General features: G+C 42.3%; 1 protein-coding gene across 2 annotated transcripts in view; it reads right to left on the minus strand.

Annotated features, from left to right (window-relative positions):
- The window catches only part of LOC149456345 (NACHT, LRR and PYD domains-containing protein 3-like), a 100,425-nt gene that overhangs the window by 39,332 nt on the left and 43,683 nt on the right, over positions 1 to 17,410 (minus strand). For both annotated transcript variants that reach the window (XM_089685144.1, XM_089685145.1), the window contains exons 4-5: positions 9,429 to 9,594; positions 5,530 to 5,595 (exon numbers count right to left, since the gene is read on the minus strand). In XM_089685144.1, the coding sequence (XP_089541270.1) occupies positions 5,530 to 5,595; positions 9,429 to 9,594 (232 nt within the window). The remainder of the gene's footprint in view (positions 1 to 5,529; positions 5,596 to 9,428; positions 9,595 to 17,410) is intronic.

Below are 17,410 nucleotides of genomic sequence, written 5' to 3' on the forward strand. Positions count from 1 at the left end.
CAAGCAAGTAAGTGCTGTATTTAAAATCCTATCAAATCCTGTGTGAGGAAACAAGAGCTGTATCCAATTCACTGAAAGATGGCAAGTGCTTCAGATATGAAGCTTACAATAGCAAAGCTCAACAATACCAACTACCAGCTATGGAAGTTTAAGCTTGAAATGCTGTTATCCAAAGATGACTTGTGGCAGGTACTAGACACACACAGACCCAATGACAACCCAGAAGAATGGGACAGATAAAACAGGCAAGCAAAAGCAGTCATAAGCCTGTTAGTGGAGGACAATCAACTCATTCATATAAGGAAAGAAAGCACAGCTAAAGGTATGTGGACTGCATTACAAAGACTGCATGAACATGCAAACCTAAACAGTAAACTATATCTGCTACGCAAACTGTATAAGATGAGGCTGGAAAAAGGGCAGGAAATGGGTGAACATGTAAATGCTATGCTAGAAATTGTGGACCAGCTGGGTGCAATAGGTGAAGAATTAAAAAGCAACCATGTTCTGTCAATACTTCTGTGCAGCCTTCCAGAATCATACAGTGCCCTTATAAATGCTCTAGAAACTAGACCGGAAACTGAACTGACGCTAGAATATGTTAAGGGAAAATTAATTGATGAATACAGCAGAAGAAAGGAAAATTTGCATAGTGAAGAGAACGAGAGACCAGAGGCAGCTCTGAAGGTGCATGAAGGCATAAGACAAAGCAAAGAAACCAGGGTATGTTTTCGCTGCAAAAAGGCCGGTCACCTGAAAAAGAACTGTTCAATATGGAAAGCTGAGCAGCGAAAGCGGGAGCTACCCACAAGAGAAAGAGCTAAAGCAGTCATGAAAGACAATGAAAGTGCATCATGGAGAGGTACTTTTAAAGTGACTCAGAATAGTACCTCACATGGATGGTACATTGATTCAGGGGCATCAAGTCACATGACAAGCGACGAGACATTCTTCACAGAAATTGATTTTAGTGTAAAAGATAAAGTCTTCCTAGCAAATGGGAACAGTATTACAGCGAAAGGTAAAGGTCAGGGATTTCTGAACTGCAAAACGCCATCAGGGGGCAAGCAGAGCATCCTTGTAAAGAATGTTCTATATGTTCCAAGCCTAGAAGGAAGCCTCCTATCAGTTAAAACCCTTGAAAGCAATGGACTCACTGTCCAGTTCAGAGGTAATGAATGCACAATTCAAAATGGAAAGCAAATTTTAGCAAGAGGAAGATTAAATGAACATCTGTACAAACTCGTCACTGAAAGTGAGAAGGCTAATGCGGCAACTCATAACCCACATGACAAGTGCATCCACCTGTGGCATAGAAGATTGGGGCATCGAAACCCAGAAGCTATAAAGGACTTTGCAAAGAGAAGTCTATCAGAAGACATGAAAATATTGCCTTGCCACACACTCAGCAAGTGCACGTGTTGCATCAAAGCAAAGGCCACCCGAACCTCTCTTCCACAGACCAGTCAGAGTAAAACCATTAAACCCATGGAACTGATACACAGTGATGTGTGCGGACCAATGAAAACCATCACACCTGGCGGGAACAGATATTTACTGACTTTCATCGACGATTATTCCCGGTACACAATAACGTATCTAATGAAGCACAAAAGTGAGACATTAGAAAAACTTCAAGAGTTTGTAGCCATGACAAGCAACAAGTTCCAAAGGAAACCTGGAATAATACGCACCGACAATGGAGGGGAATATATGAATAAAGAGATGGAATCATACCTAAAGAAACAAGGTATTATACACCAAACAACTGTACCATACACTCCCGAGCAAAATGGTGTAGCGGAAAGAAAGAATCGCACTCTTGTAGAAATGACCAGATGTATGATTACGGACGCTGGCTTACCTAACAAATACTGGGGAGAAGCAATAATGACTGCAACATACCTACAAAACAGGCTCCCATCAAAAGCTATTGAGAGTACACCATATGAAATGTGGAATGGATCAAAACCTAACGTAGGACACATCAGAGTGTTCGGCTGTAAAGCATATGCCCACATTCCAAGTCAGAAATGCTCCAAGTTGGAGAACAAAGCCATAGAAGGCATTCTGGTGGGCTACAGTGAGCAGAGTAAGGGATATAGAATCCTTTGTCCAAAGACCAACAAGGTCACAGTAAGCCGCAGTGTTTATTTTGATGAAAGTGAAGCATCAGATAATACAATTCTTGAAAAATGTGGAGAGGATTTATGCGCTGAATCGGCAAGAGACACTGACCCATGCGAAGCAGGACAAGAGCCAGAACAAGAAGTGGAACTTACAATCAACGAGCCAATAGAACCCACTGAACAACAAGAAATCAGAAGATCCTCACGAATGACAAAAGGGATACCACCCCGCAGGTTATCATACGCTGCTAAAACACATCAAACACAGGAGCCAACATCCTGGGAAAACATAGAAACTTTGCCAAGAAGGGAAGCCGATCAGTGGAGAAAAGCAGCTGAAGAAGAAATAAAATCACTTCAAGAAAATAAAACTTGGTCACTAACAGAACTCCCTCCTGGTCACAAAACCATCGGAAGCAAATGGACTTTTAAAGTGAAATATGATACAGAAGGAAACATCTTTAGATACAAAGCAAGATTAGTTGCCAAGGGATACTCCCAGAAATTTGGAGAAGATTACGATGAGACATTTGCTCCAGTTGTGAAACATTCTACTATAAGAACACTCCTTAGTATTGCTGCCGGAAAGGGAATGCAAGTAAAGCACCTAGATGTCAAAACTGCCTTTTTGTATGGAGACATCAAGGAGGATCTGTACATGGAACAGCCACCAGGATTTGAGAAAGAAAAGAACCTTGTATGCAAACTGCAAAAGAGCATCTACGGGCTCAAGCAAGCAGCGAGAGCATGGAATGAAAAAGTGAACGAAATACTCAGAAAGGAAGGGTTCTCAAAAAGTAAAGCAGATCCATGTCTGTATTCAAAGAATCAAGAGAACAAATGGACATACATCCTAATATACGTCGATGACATCTTGACGTGTTTTGAACAAGAAGGGGACTATGACCAAATAGTTCACAAACTGAAACAAAATTTTGAAATTAAAGAGTTGGGGAACATTACTCACTACCTAGGAATTCAAATAGAGCGGGAAGAGGATGGAAGCTATCTTCTTAACCAAAGTCAGAAAATTACAGAAATGTTAGAACAGTTTCACATGCAAGATGCAAAGGAAGCGAAAACACCAATGGAACCAGATTGTCCAAAAACAAGGGAACGTCATTGTTTTCTACAAAAGAGACTAAATGTCATATAATTATGCACATGCCGTTGAGAAGGGGTGTTTGGAATGCAACAGCATGTACTATAATGTACTATATATAGTATTTCTGTGTTAATATCACTTGACCAGTAGATGGAACTGTACGCTAAAGGTTACTAGTTGTGTATATCTGAAAACTTGTTTGTTGCTTTTTCTCTATCATCTCTTCAGGAAGTAATGAGTCTGTAATCTGTCTGCTGAGAAATGTGCTCTGTATGTTTGTAACTTAAGCCACACAAGTAAAGTCTGAATTCTGCTATCACTACCAGTGTCTTCTACAACACATAACCAACAAAACCTTCACCACAAAAGGAAAAACCTACACATTAAAAGAATTTTACAATTGCTCCACGGACCATGTGATTTATTGCTTATCCTGCCCCTGTGGCCTCCTATATGTGGGACGTACCATCAGGCCCCTCTGCGCCAGATTTGGCGAACACAGACGGCTTATTGAAGATGGTAAGGACAAACACAGTGTCCCCCGGCATTTTCTAGAATACCATCAAAAATCCACTGACGGCCTAACAGTTTGGGGTTTAGAATCCATCCCCAACAATCTTTCAGAGTCTGAACGCTTCATTAAACTCTGTTCACAAGAAACATATTGGATATTCATATTAGACACATTGTCCCCAGGTGGGCTCAACGAGGAATTAGACATTAACACTATAATATAATCACCTTTTTTATCCATTCAGACATAATCTTTAGCCCATACAGAACCAATTAAATGTACCCCTTTTTTTTTTTCTCTCTCCCATCATCCTGATCCAATAGGTATAACTCTTATTCCTCACAATTATTTTTTATAATTAATCTTTATTCTTAATTTTTATTATTTATTATTATTTTTTATTATTATTATTCTTTACCCAAAATATTGTTTACCCAAATAAATATTTTTTACCCAAATATATAAAAACATTCTTTCACCATTTAAAAAATATTTTCACCATTATTCATTTTTCATCCTTTATTTCGATTTACATTTATAAAAAACATTACATTTTTCAACGACCCCTATATAATTATAATAATAACTTTTTTTTTTTTTCCCCAAATCTTCTATCTATTTTTCATCCAAAATCTATTGTTCATCAAAATCTTTTTATTTTATTTTCACCCATAACTTACACATTTTTCATCCATTTTGAATTTAATTATTTTTTTTTTCTCTCGTCTTTATTCATTTTTTCATATTTTTCATTTTTTCATCACTTTTTTCATTTTCTCTTTCCTTTCTTTTTTCCCCTCCCTCAATTTTTTCATTTTTTCATTTTGGACAGTGGTAAATCACACTTTTTCTTTTCTTTCTTTTTTTCTTTTCTTTCTCTTTCTTTTCATATGGCCTCCATCTATGTATGCTTCCCCATTAATGGCAAACCATTTTCTACATGTTTTTATTTATTTATTTACACACGCTTCCCCATTGATATATTGCCTCCATTTGTACAATTGTTTAATTGCTTAATTGGCCCCCTGCTCCATATATAATCAATTCCGCATCTCCACCTCCCCCTGCTTGAAAAAGGAGCGCACTTCCGCCTTCCACGGCCAGTGCATACTCCGAAACGCGTCGCAGTGCATCCTGGGTGTCTGACGTCATCACGGCCACGCCACCACTGCACTCCAGCGTGCGTTCCACCAAGCTCAGAGGGAGGACGTGCATGCTGACCAGCCCCACCGCTGCTCTCCTCCAGCCACCACGCTGTTCCAGCGATAAGCTGACCGCTACACACTGCAGTAGTTGACGACTTCTCACCCTGAAGATTACCCTACTCATCCACCACGGTTTTTATGCCTATATTCAATTGATTTATGTGAGTGATCCTACACTTAACCTTCAATAAAGAGCCATATTGCACTTAGAGGAGCTTCTCTTCTTCTCTCATCTACAGAGTCTGTTACATCCTATTTTGAAGCTTTGCCATCAGTGCTACATGGACCACCATCATTAGACTACCATTCACTCTCAGCAGTTATTGCGCTGATACACTTCTATCATACCTCCTGACTTTTTTATATGGGGTGTATGGGATGTACAGACAAGCAGATATACTGACAGGAATCTTGAATGAACTGTGGAGCGCCATGGTTGTTCATTGAACACTACAAGCCCTTGGCCACTAAGACTGTTGGGAATAGCAGTTCATTCATTCATTCCGAGAATCCAGCAGAATCTGATCCCATGTTTTATAAGATATAATGTATAATGTGTTTTGGGGTTTTTTTTACCTCTCAGCTTCGGAGTCAGCGAGTGTCCGAGTTCATCCAGCAGAATCTGATCCACCAGACGATCACCTATACAGAGGAATAGAAGATGACGGGTCTGAGTCATGTATGATTGAAGCTGACATTTCACAAACTACACATTAGATTTATGTCCAAACAAAAGAAAATACATTAAAGGTGAACTCGGGGATAAGGAAATATTGTGTGAATATATTCATCCTGTGTATTGTTCCTTAAATCTTGGTATGCTTTGTGTTCTTCCAGATCTGTGCAGTAATCAGTGTGAGACTTTAGTCTCTGTGCAGGAGTTTCCTGTAATAAAGACCGCTCACTGCTGCTCCCTCTCCTCTGAGCCAGCCATACACGGGTTGAACATCGAAAGAATTTTCTTTGAAAAAATTTTCTAAGAGTTTTAATTCTAATTTCGCACAATTAGTGGGCCACATCATTGAGGCACCATTTTTGTGCCACCATTTGAGTTCTCGGGCATGTTGAAAATTTTTTGAAAAACAAACCAATTTCTAATCAATGATAGGAGAATCGTGTGAGAAATGTAATCGAAAAAAAAAAATTAAGCCAGCCATACATGGTTCGATTTCCGAAAGAATGTTCTTTCGAAAATCTTTTCTGAGAATTTGCATTCGAATTTCGCACCATTTGTGGGGCCACAGAAACAGACGATTTTCATGCGACCATTTGAGTAGCCGAATTAAATTTGAGCGATTGGGCATGTTGGAAATGTTTTTGAAAAACGAACAAATTTCTCATTAATGATGGGAGAATCGTGCGAGAAATACAATCAAAAAAGAAATGAGCTTGAGCTGTGACCTGGAAAGAAAAGAAAACTCTTGGCCACAAAAATTATTTTCTGTAGCAACAATGAGGTGAAATTGAAGGCCTGGTTGGTCGAATTTCGAAATCAATAGTGACACCATCGGATTCCAAAATGCATGAAATTTCGGATTTTCTAAAGAAATGTGTACAGAATTTGACCCATGTATGGCCTGCATAGCACCAATTGTCACGGTGAAATATTATAGTAGTGTTGTGTTACACTATTTCTTTTATTATTATTTTTCTGTGACCATTACTTGTTTATTATTGCTCTGTGTCTTTAACCATTAGCCACCCGGCCTATAGCCATTTGGCGGCCGCAAAAATGCATTAGCTTTCTGGGGTGTACGCCATTTGGCGTACTCCCGCACATGCGCAGTTCGCGTGGTTGCAGAGCCGCGCAGCGGCGCGTTCTATCACCGGCCGTGTACCTCGGACACGGCCGATGACAGATCTGAGTACCGGCCCCTGTTGCCGGTACTATGTGGCCTGCTGTGACCAATCACAGCAGGTCACATGACAGTTGTATATGCACATGTCATGTGATTAGCTGTGGCCAAATCACAGCTAAGCACAAAAAAAAAAATAAATAAAAAACCTGAATGAATCGATGTCATTCAGGTAAATGCTTGCTTTTAGCAAAGTAATTCTTTGCTATAAGCAAATTGTGTATAAAAAAAAACAAAAAAAAAACTGATCACTTTCCCAAAGTTGTACAATGTTACTATGGTAACATTGTACTACTTTGGTCATAGTAAAATATGAAAAAAAAATCTTGAAAAAAAAAAAAAAATAAAAAAAAAAATAAAAAATATATATATTTTTTTTTTTTCATACTGTCACCAGTCAGTGTCCCTGATCACCGCCATGCCAGTTATATGATGACGCTGTACTGCACTGGTGACAGTATGTAAAAAAAAAATAGTGAAAATAATTTTTTTAATTTTTTCATTTTCTGAAAACTTATGACAAAAAAATACAACTTCAAAAAACTTGCCATTCCTCTTATGACGTACGTCGGACTGTCTACTTTACAAAAAGGGGTCATTTGGGGGATATCTGTACTGTTCTGACATTTGGGGGATATCTGTACTGTTCTGACATTTGGGGGATATCTGTCCTGTCCTGACATTTGGGGGATATCTGTACCGTTCTGACATTTGGGGGATATCTGTCCTGTCCTGACATTTGGGGGATATCTGTCCTGTTCTGACATTTGGGGGATATCTGTACTGTCCTGACATTTGGGGGATATCTGTCCTGTTCTGACATTTGGGGGATATCTGTACCGTCCTGACATTTGGGGGATATCTGTCCTGTTCTGACATTTGGGGGATATCTGTACTGTTCTGACATTTGGGGGATATCTGTCCTGTCCTGACATTTGGGGGATATCTGGACTGTCCTGACATTTGGGGGATATCTGTACTGTCCTGACATTTGGGGGATATCTGTACTGTCCTGACATTTGGGGGATATCTGTACTGTCCTGACATTTGGGGGATATCTGTCCTGTCCTGACATTTGGGGGATATCTGTACTGTCCTGACATTTGGGGGATATCTGTACTGTCCTGACATTTGGGGGATATCTATACTGTCCTGACATTTGGGGGATATCTGTACCGTCCTGACATTTGGGGAATATCTGTCCTGTTCTGACATTTGGGGGATATTTGTACTGTCCTGACATTTGGGGGATATCTGTACCGTTCTGACATTTGGGGGATATCTGTACCGTCCTGACATTTGGGGGGATATCTGTACTGTTCTGACATTTGGGGGATATCTGTACTATTCTGACATTCTTGGACCTCAAGATATTAGATTGGCTGTCAGTACTTCAGGATTGATCAATATTCAGATCTATACCATAGTTTGTGAACTCTATAACTTTCCTACAAACTAAATAATACATCCTAATTTGGGTTATTTTCACCAAAGACATGTAGCAGAATACATCTCGGCCTAAATTATGAAGAACAAATTATTTATTTGCAAACTTTTATAACAGAAACAAAGAAAAACATGTTTTTTTTTCAAAATTTTTGGTCTTTTTAGCAAAAAATAAAAACCCGGGCGATGATTAAATACCACCAAAAGAAAGCTCTAGTTGTGTGAAGAAAATGATAAAATTTTAGTTTGGGTACAATGTTGTATGACCGCGCAATTGTCATTCAAAGTGTGAGAGCGCTGAAACGTGAAAAATGGCCTGGGCAGGAAGGGGGAAAAGTGCCCGGGATTGAAGGGGTTAAGCTACCTCCTCCTCCTGTCTAAGCTGAGCTCTTTCTCTCACCATACTTGTGTATACTCCTCCCCCCTGCCTCTCTCTGATAATCATTCCACTTTATCCTGTCTTTCTGAATGTATCTTCCATGAGGCACAGTGGTTTTCTGGAGGGATGGGGGCTCCTTCCATCAGTTACAAGCCTGACAGGAGTAGTGGCAGTGATTTTAACAAGTGTGTGACAGCTGGACATAGGATCCTCTAAGCTTACACATTATAAACCGGGACGGGGGGGCACATTTTGCCCTGCCCTCTTCTTCTCTCCCTTCTGCTGGCTTTCAGCTGCTGCACAGAGAGCCATACAGGGGATTGGTTCTAGTAATTGCCTTCTGCTGCACCCAATGATCGTCTTCCCTGTGCACCATACATTTACCAATGCTGGCCAGGCCCCCTCCTGTGTGCCCCACCCCCGCAGTGCTGCCGGCTTCCCTCCTCTTCTTCTCACCGGAAGCTGCAAGCACACAATAGGATCCTTCAGGATCAGGGAGGATTTGATTTAAATCACAAGTGAAAAGGCTAGTACATAAAATATCATGTAATAATAATCGAGCCTTTTCACTAGTGACAGCGAGGTTTTCTGTATGGAAATGGGAAGGAGAGAAACTCTGTCACAGAGGAAAAGAGAGGAGAATGATAGTGTAGTTTGCCAACAATGGAGTTACACTTGGCTTAATTGGTGTCACTTATTATTTGGGGATAATTGGTATCAATCATTATTTTGGGGTGATTGATGTTGATTGTTATTTTATCACAATGTTGACTTATAACACAAAGTCCTGTTACCTCTCTGTGTGATCTCATCCAGAACGGCCAATAAATTTGGATGATCTTTCTTTAACATATAGAGACATTCCCAGAGTCCAATCACAGCTTCTCTTCCCCGATCCTGAATGTCTTGTAACAAGGTGTGAGAGAAGGAAGAGCGATCTTTTTCCATTGACAGGTATTTCTGCAAAAAGACATCTTATGATTGTTCCATTACCACATTTAGAAATGTAATTTCAATATATTGTGTTTTATTATATAAAACATAAAACAATAATTCTGGTTGCTCTGACCGCTCTGTTCAGAAAAGTAAAAGAAAAGTAAATTCTGTCATAGTGAAGTTATACTGCCTGAACTCTGCCTCACTTTTGTGTGCTTTTCAGAATGGCTCCTTCTTCTGACACCAGTTGATGTAACAGGATCAGGGCTTTTTGTCAGTGAGAATGCAGTTCCGGTACCTCTAGCACTTAAAGTGTTACTAAACCCCGGACCCCGCATTCACTGTAGCCACTCTCCCCGGACCCCGCATTTACTATATCCGCTCTCCACGGACCCTGCATTCACTATATCCGCTGTCCCCAGACCCCGCATTCACTATATCCGCTCTCCACGGACCCTGCATTCACTATATCCGCTCTCCCTGGACCCTACATTCACTATATCCGCTCTCCCCGGGCCCTGCATTCACTATATCCACTCTCCCTGGACCCTGCATTCACTATGCTTGGTCTCCCTGGATCCTGCATTCACTATATCTGCTCTCCCCGGTCCCTGCATTCACTATATCTGCTCTCCCTGGACTCCGCATTCACTATATCCGGTCTCCCCGGACCTGCATTCACTATATCTGGTCACCACAGACCATGCATTCACTATATCTGGTCTCCCCGGACCTTGCATTCACTATATCCGGTCTCCCTGGACCCTGCATTCACTATATCTGGCCTCCCCGGACCCCGCATTCACTATATCTGGTCTCCCCGGACCCTGCATTCACTATATCTGGTCTCCCCGGACCTTGCATTCACTATATCCGGTCTCCCTGGACCCTGCATTCACTATATCTGGCCTCCCCGGACCCTGCATTCACTATATATGGCCTCCCCGGACCCTGCATTCACTATATCCGGTCTCCCCGGACCCCGCATTCACTATATCCGCTCTCCCCGGACCCCGCATTCACTATATCCGGTCTCCCTGGACCCTGCATTCACTATATCTGGTTTCCACGGACCCTGCAATCACTATATCCGGTCTCCCCGGACCCTGCATTCACTATATCTGGTCTCCCACAGTACACAGAACATGGAATTGCAATTATTTTAGTAAATATAAACTGCTAAATAGCTTTTCTCATCAGCAGTATATAGCAGTCTTTTGACTTCTATCAGTGTCCAGGAGAGCACTGGGTAAAGCTTGTAGGAGAAGTTTTTTTTCTGCTCTAGGAGGATGCAGACCTCTGTCTGACCAGTGCTGATTGGCCCTGTGCTGAGCAATCTCCCAAGGAAAAAAAACTTCTCTAGCAATACACACCAAACTGAGCATGTGCAAAATGCCTACGGTTCAGTCTGTCTTATCAGGAGATAAGTGGTAGTCACTTGAAAAAGGGAAGGAGCAGAGAAGACAGGATCAAACAGCCTTTTTACACAATGCAAAGGATTGACCCCGTAGGTTCCACAGTGAGTATCACAAGCACGCTTTACTGCATCTACAGACTGATTGTACTGTTGTGGGTTCAGAAACACTTTAATTTATGTAATGGCAAGGGAGGCTGGAGGGTCTATTGATGCTGGAGGGGATATATTTTTGCATAGTGGTCTATTGTTGCTGGAGAGGGATCTATTGTTGCTAGAGAGGGATCTATTGTTGATGCAGAGGGACTATTGTTGCTGGAGAGAGAGATATTGTTGATGGAGAGAGATCTATTGCTGGAGGGGGATCTATTGCTGGAGAGAGATCTATTGTTGATGGAAAGAGATATATTGCTGGAGAGGGATCTATTGTTGATAGAGAGGGATCTATTGTTGATGCAGAGGGAACTATTGTTGCTGGAGAGGGGGTATTGTTGATGGAGAGAGATCTATTGCTGGAGTGGGATCTATTGCTGGAGAGAGATCTATTGTTGATGGAGAGAGATATATTGCTGGAGAGGGATCTATTGTTGATTGAGAGGGATCTATTGTTTCTGGGAGGTCAGTTGTTGCCGGAAGTACTATTGAGGGAGGAGTCTATTGATGCTTGCTGCTGGAAGTCTATTCTTGCTGAGGTGTAATTTTGTTGTGATTTTTCATTGTTGCTGGAGGGGGGGGGGGGGTAATGTTGCTGGCTGCAGAGTATTTTACTGTTTTTCTTGTTATCATTAACAAATTCCATACAAAATAATACTTGGCTCTGTCTTCTCTAAAAGGAGCGGTACTTGGGGGGTGGGTAGAACCAAGGGACAGTGCTCAGAGGTGGGTGGGGGTGGAACCAAGAGACAGTGCTCAGAGGTGGGTAGGGGGTGGAACCAAGGGACGGTGCTCAGAGGTGGGTAGGGGGAGGAAACAAAGGTTCCTGCACCTATTCTTTGAGAAAAAAAGCCCTGAATAGGATACTACCAGAGCTGCAGGCAAGATAGAGATGGTAGACAGGATTTGTACCATTGCTAGCACCCAATACAGACACTCCCATTGTCAGCCTGATCTGAACTATCAGAAGGTGATGACTTCAATGGTTTTCAGTGAATGGTATGAGGAGGGCTTTCATATTTTTCTGGTGTAGAATACGAAGCACATAGCTGATTTTCTTCTAATGGGTCCCGAGGTTGTTCATTTGTTCTTACTGCAGGTCTATTTCACATAATTGCTGCTGTGCTCTCTGCAGCGCTCCCCAGTCAGCAGGGAGTGTGAGTGTTGCTGATTGGACAGTTCTAACTCTGATTCAGCATAAGGCATGTCTGATCTGTGCAGAGACACCACTGCTTCTACACGGGTCACAGGGGTCCTTCTCTGCTGTCTAATGGCCAAAGAAAGGTTGTTGTTGGAGCTGGAAGTGCTTTATAAAAAAAATTAACTGTAAGCATATATTATTTTATTGATTTACAGCATTTACCGTATTTTCCGGCGTATAAGACGACCCCCTACTTTTCCTGTTAAAATGTAGTGTTTGGGCTATACTCGCCGTATAAGACTACCCCTCTTCCAATGCACACCAGTGGGAAGAATCGTGCCCCATCATTGGTGTCAGTGGGAAGAATCGTGCCCCATCATTGGTGTCAGTGGGAGGAATAGTGCCCCATCATTGGTGTCAGTGGGAGGAATAGTGACCCATCATTGGTGTCAGTGGGAAGAATAGTGCCCCATCATTGGTATCAGTGGGAGGAATAGTGTCCCATCATTGGTGTCAGTGGGAAGAATCGTGCCCCATCATTGGTGTCAGTGGGAGGAATAGTGCCCCATCATTGGTGTCAGTGGGAGGAATAGTGACCCATCATTGGTGTCAGTGGGAGGAATAGTGACCCATCATTGGTGTCAGTGGGAGGAATAGTGCCCCATCATTGGTATCAGTGGGAGGAATAGTGCCCCATCATTGGTATCAGTGGGAGGAATAGTGCCCCATCGTTGGTATCAGTGGGAGGAATAGTGCCCCATCGTTGGTATCAGTGGGAGGAATAGTGCCCCATCATTGGTATCAGTGGGAGGAATAGTGCCCCATCGTTGGTATCAGTGGGAGGAATAGTGCCCCATCATTGGTGTCAGTGGGAGGAGTAGTGCCCCATCATTGGTGTCAGTGGGAGGAATAGTGCCCCATCATTGGTATCAGTGGGAGGAATAGTGTCCCATCATTGGTGTCAGTGGGAGGAATAGTGCCCCATCATTGGTGTCAGTGGGAGGAATAGTGCCCCATCATTGCTATCAGTGGGAGGAATAGTGCCCCATCATTGGTGTCAGTGGGAGGAATAGTGTACCATCATTGGTATCAGTGGGAGGAATAGTGCCCCATCATTGGTGTCAGTGGGAGGAATAGTGCCCCATCATTGGTGTCAGTGGGAGGAATAGTGCCCCATCATTGGTATCAGTGGGAGGAATAGTGCCCCATCATTGGTGTCAGTGGGAGGAATAGTGTCCCATCATTGGTGTCAGTGGGAGGAATAGTGCCCCATCATTGGTGTCAGTGGGAGGAATAGTGCCCCATCATTGGTATTAGTGGGAGGAATAGTGCCCCATCATTGGTGTCAGAGCGACGAATCGTGCCCCATCATTGGTGTCAGTGGGAGGAATAGTGCCCCATCATTGGTGTCAGTGGGAGGAATAGTACCCCATCATTGGTGTAAGTGGGAGGAATAGTGCCCCATCATTGGTGTCAGTGGGAGGAATAGTGCCCCATCATTGGTGTCAGTGGGGGGGGGGAGGAAAAGTGCCCCATCGTTGGTGTCAGTGGGAGGAATAATGCCCCATCATTAATATCAGTGACACCAATGATGGGGCACTATTCCTCCCACTGACACCAATTACACTTGCTGACCCCTGTTCTAGTATGGTGCTGCTGCAGCCAGCATATGTGGTTGCAGCAGCACCTCTGCACGGCACACTTACCAGCCACTCCTTCACTCGATTTTTGCTGGGCCGCTCGGCTCCGCCTCATCGCCAGTAATTTGCCGCCTGTGTGCCTTTCCTGAGCTACAGTTCTGGCGGCCAATCACCGGTGAGGAGGCGGAGCTGAGCAGCCACGCGAACATCCAGTGGCCGAACCGAATGAAGGAGCAGCCGCGCTTCCTGGACCGGATCGTCGTGGGACCGGAGCCAGGTAAGAGACAGCAGCCCCTGCCCACCCCTGTACTTATTGTCCCTTCCGTTGGAAGGGGGGGGGGGGCGGCGGCACCGTGCCGCCCCCCTAAAAAGTGTCAGCATGCCGTATACCGGCGTATAAGACGACCCCCGACTTTTGAGAAGATTTTCAAGGGGTAGAAAGTCGTCTTATACGCCTGAAAATATGGTAATAGAAAGGTTCAACTCCCGGAGATCGCTTAGAGCAGAACTTTCAGAATTCAGGGAATTGGGAACATGGAGGTCAGTGTGATTATCTCACTACTTACTCACTTTACATGGAGTTGATTATAAGGCATGTGATTGGCAGGTCAAGCAAAGACATAATGATCACTCATCTGCCTTTTTTTTTTATATATACACCTTTCTTGCATATTTTAAATTACATTTTTGATTCTTTTTTAAATTTTTTAAAAGCTTTTTATTCTAGATGCTACAAAGCATCCATTCAATGTTGCCAGGCCAGTCATGCTCATAGCTTTCAAAAGAAAACTTTTTTTAAAAAATAATTTTGAGACAATTTTTGGAAAAATTTCACAACAAATACAAGTTGGCCGATATTTGCTGCTCGTCCCCAATAAACATGCAGAGAGTGATAGGAAGAGGTATCACCCACATGGAAGAAAAATATATTTGAAATATAAATTTAAAAATATTCTTCCCAAATATATTGATATATATTTTAAATACTACAATTTTGGCCGTATTCAGTATGTATTTCAAAATATATTTCAATACATATATGTATACTGCATGTTGAAATGTGTTTTTTTATATATTACAAACTATATGAAAAATATTTTTAAAAATATATATTTTTTAAATATTCTGCAGATTTTTTTTAACATAATAAAAAGTAATTTCAACATATATTTGTAAATGCATTCCAAAAATGTAGATTAAATGTATTTTTAAAGAAATACAGTATATTTGAAAAGGTTTTTTCTAAAATATTTTTCATATATTTTGTAGTAAAAACGCATTTCAACATACAGTGTACAGTGGGGCAAAAAAGTATTTAGTCGCCACCAATTGTGCAAGTTCTCCCACTTAAAAAGATGAGAGAGGCCTGTAATTGGCATCATAGGTAGACCTGAACTATGAGAGACAAAATCAGAAAAAAAATCCAGACAATCACATTGGCTGATTTGGAAAGAATTTATTTGCAAATTATGGTGGAAAATAAGTATTTGGTCACCTACAAACAAGCAAGATTTCTGGCTCTCACAGACCTGTACCTTCTTCTTTAAGAGGCTCCTCTGTCCTGCACTCATTACCTGTATCAATGGCACCTGTTTGAACTTGTTATCAGTATAAAAGACACCTGTCCACAACCTCAAACAGTCACACTCCAAACTCCACTATGGTGAAGACCAAAGAGCTGTCGAAGGACACCAGAAACAAAATTGTAGACCTGCACCAGGCTGGGAAGACTGAATCTGCAATAGGCAAGCAGCTTGGTGCGAACAAATCAACTGTGGGAGCAATAATTAGAAAATGGAAGACATACAAGACCACTGATAATCTCCCTCAATCTGGGGCTCCACGCAAGATCTCACCCCGTGGGGTCAAAATGATCACAAGAACGGTGAGCAAAAATCCCAGGACCACACGGGGGGACCTAGTGAATGACCTGCAGAAAGCTGGGACCAACGTAACAAAGGCTACAATCAGTAACACACTACGCCGCCAGGGACTCAGATCCTGCAGTGCCAGATGTGTCCCCTTGCTTAAGCCAGTACATGTCCGGTCCCGTCTGAAGTTTGCTAGAGAGCATTTGGATGATCCAGAAGAGGATTGGGAGAATGTCATATGGTCAGATGAAACCAAAATAGAACTGTTTGGTAGAAACACAACTTGTTGTGTTTGGAGGAGAGAGAATGCTGAGTTGCATCCAAGGAACACCATACCTACTGTGAAGCATGGGGGTGGCAAGATCATGCTTTGGGGCTGTTTCTCCGCAAAGGGACCAGGACGACTGATCCATGTACAGGACAGAATGAATGGGGTCATGTATCGTGAGATTTTGAGCGCAAGCCTCCTTCCATCAGCAAGGGCATTGAAGGTGAAACGTGGCTGGGTCTTCCAACATGACAATGATCTCAAACATACTGCCCGGGCAATGAAGGAGTGGCTTCGTAAGAAGCATTTCAAGGTCCTGGAGTGGCCTAGCCAGTCTCCAGATCTCAACCCCATAGAAAACCTTTGGAGGGAGTTGAAAGTCCGTGTTGCCCAGCGACAGGCCCAAAACATCACTGCTCTAGAGGAGATCTGCATGGAGGAATGGGCCAACATACCAGCAACAGTGTGTGCCAACCTTGTGAAGACTTACAGGAAATGTTTAACCTCTGTCATTGCCAACAAAGGATATATAACAAAGTATTGAGATGAACTTTTGATATTGACCAAATACTTATTTTCCACCATAATTTGCAAATAAATTCTTTCCAAATCAGCCAATGTGATTATCTGGATTTTTTTTCTCATTTTGTCTCTCATAGTTGAGGTCTACCTATGATGCCAATTACAGGCCTCTCTCATCTTTTTAAGTAGGAGAACTTGTACAATTGGTGGGGACTAAATACTTTTTTGCCCCACTGTGTATATATATATACAGTTGCAAGAAAAAGTATGTGAACCCCTTGGGATTACGTGGAGTTTTGCATGAATTGGGCATAAAATGTGCTCTGAACGTCATCTAAGTCACAACAATAGAAGAACACAGTCTGCTGAACATAATACTACACAAACATTAGATGTTGCCATGGTTTAATTGCACATAACATGTAAACATTCACAGTGCAGGAAGGAAAAAGTATGTGAACCTTTGGACTTAATAACTGGTTCACCCTCCTTTGGCAGCAATAACCTCAACCAAACATTTCCTGTAGTTGCAGATCAGACCTGCACAACGATCTGGAGTAATTTTGGACCACTCCTCTTCACAAAACTATTTCAGTGTAGCAATATTCTTGGGATGTCTGGTGTGAATCGCTCTCTTAAGGTCATGCCACAGCATTTCAATTGGGTTGAGGTCAGGACTCTGACTGGGTCACTCCAGAAGGCGTATTCTGTGCTGTTGCAGCCATTGTTTTGTTGAATGACTTGTATGCTTTGGGTCATTGTCCTGTTGCATCACCCATCCTCTGCAGAGCTTCAGTTGGCGGACAGATGGTCGTACGTTTTCCTGCAAAA

The sequence above is a fragment of the Staurois parvus genome, unplaced genomic scaffold, assembly GCF_062004578.1.
Source record: "Staurois parvus isolate SC_StPar_1 unplaced genomic scaffold, SC_StPar_1.0 ptg000363l, whole genome shotgun sequence".
Classification (NCBI taxonomy): Eukaryota; Metazoa; Chordata; class Amphibia; order Anura; family Ranidae; genus Staurois; species Staurois parvus.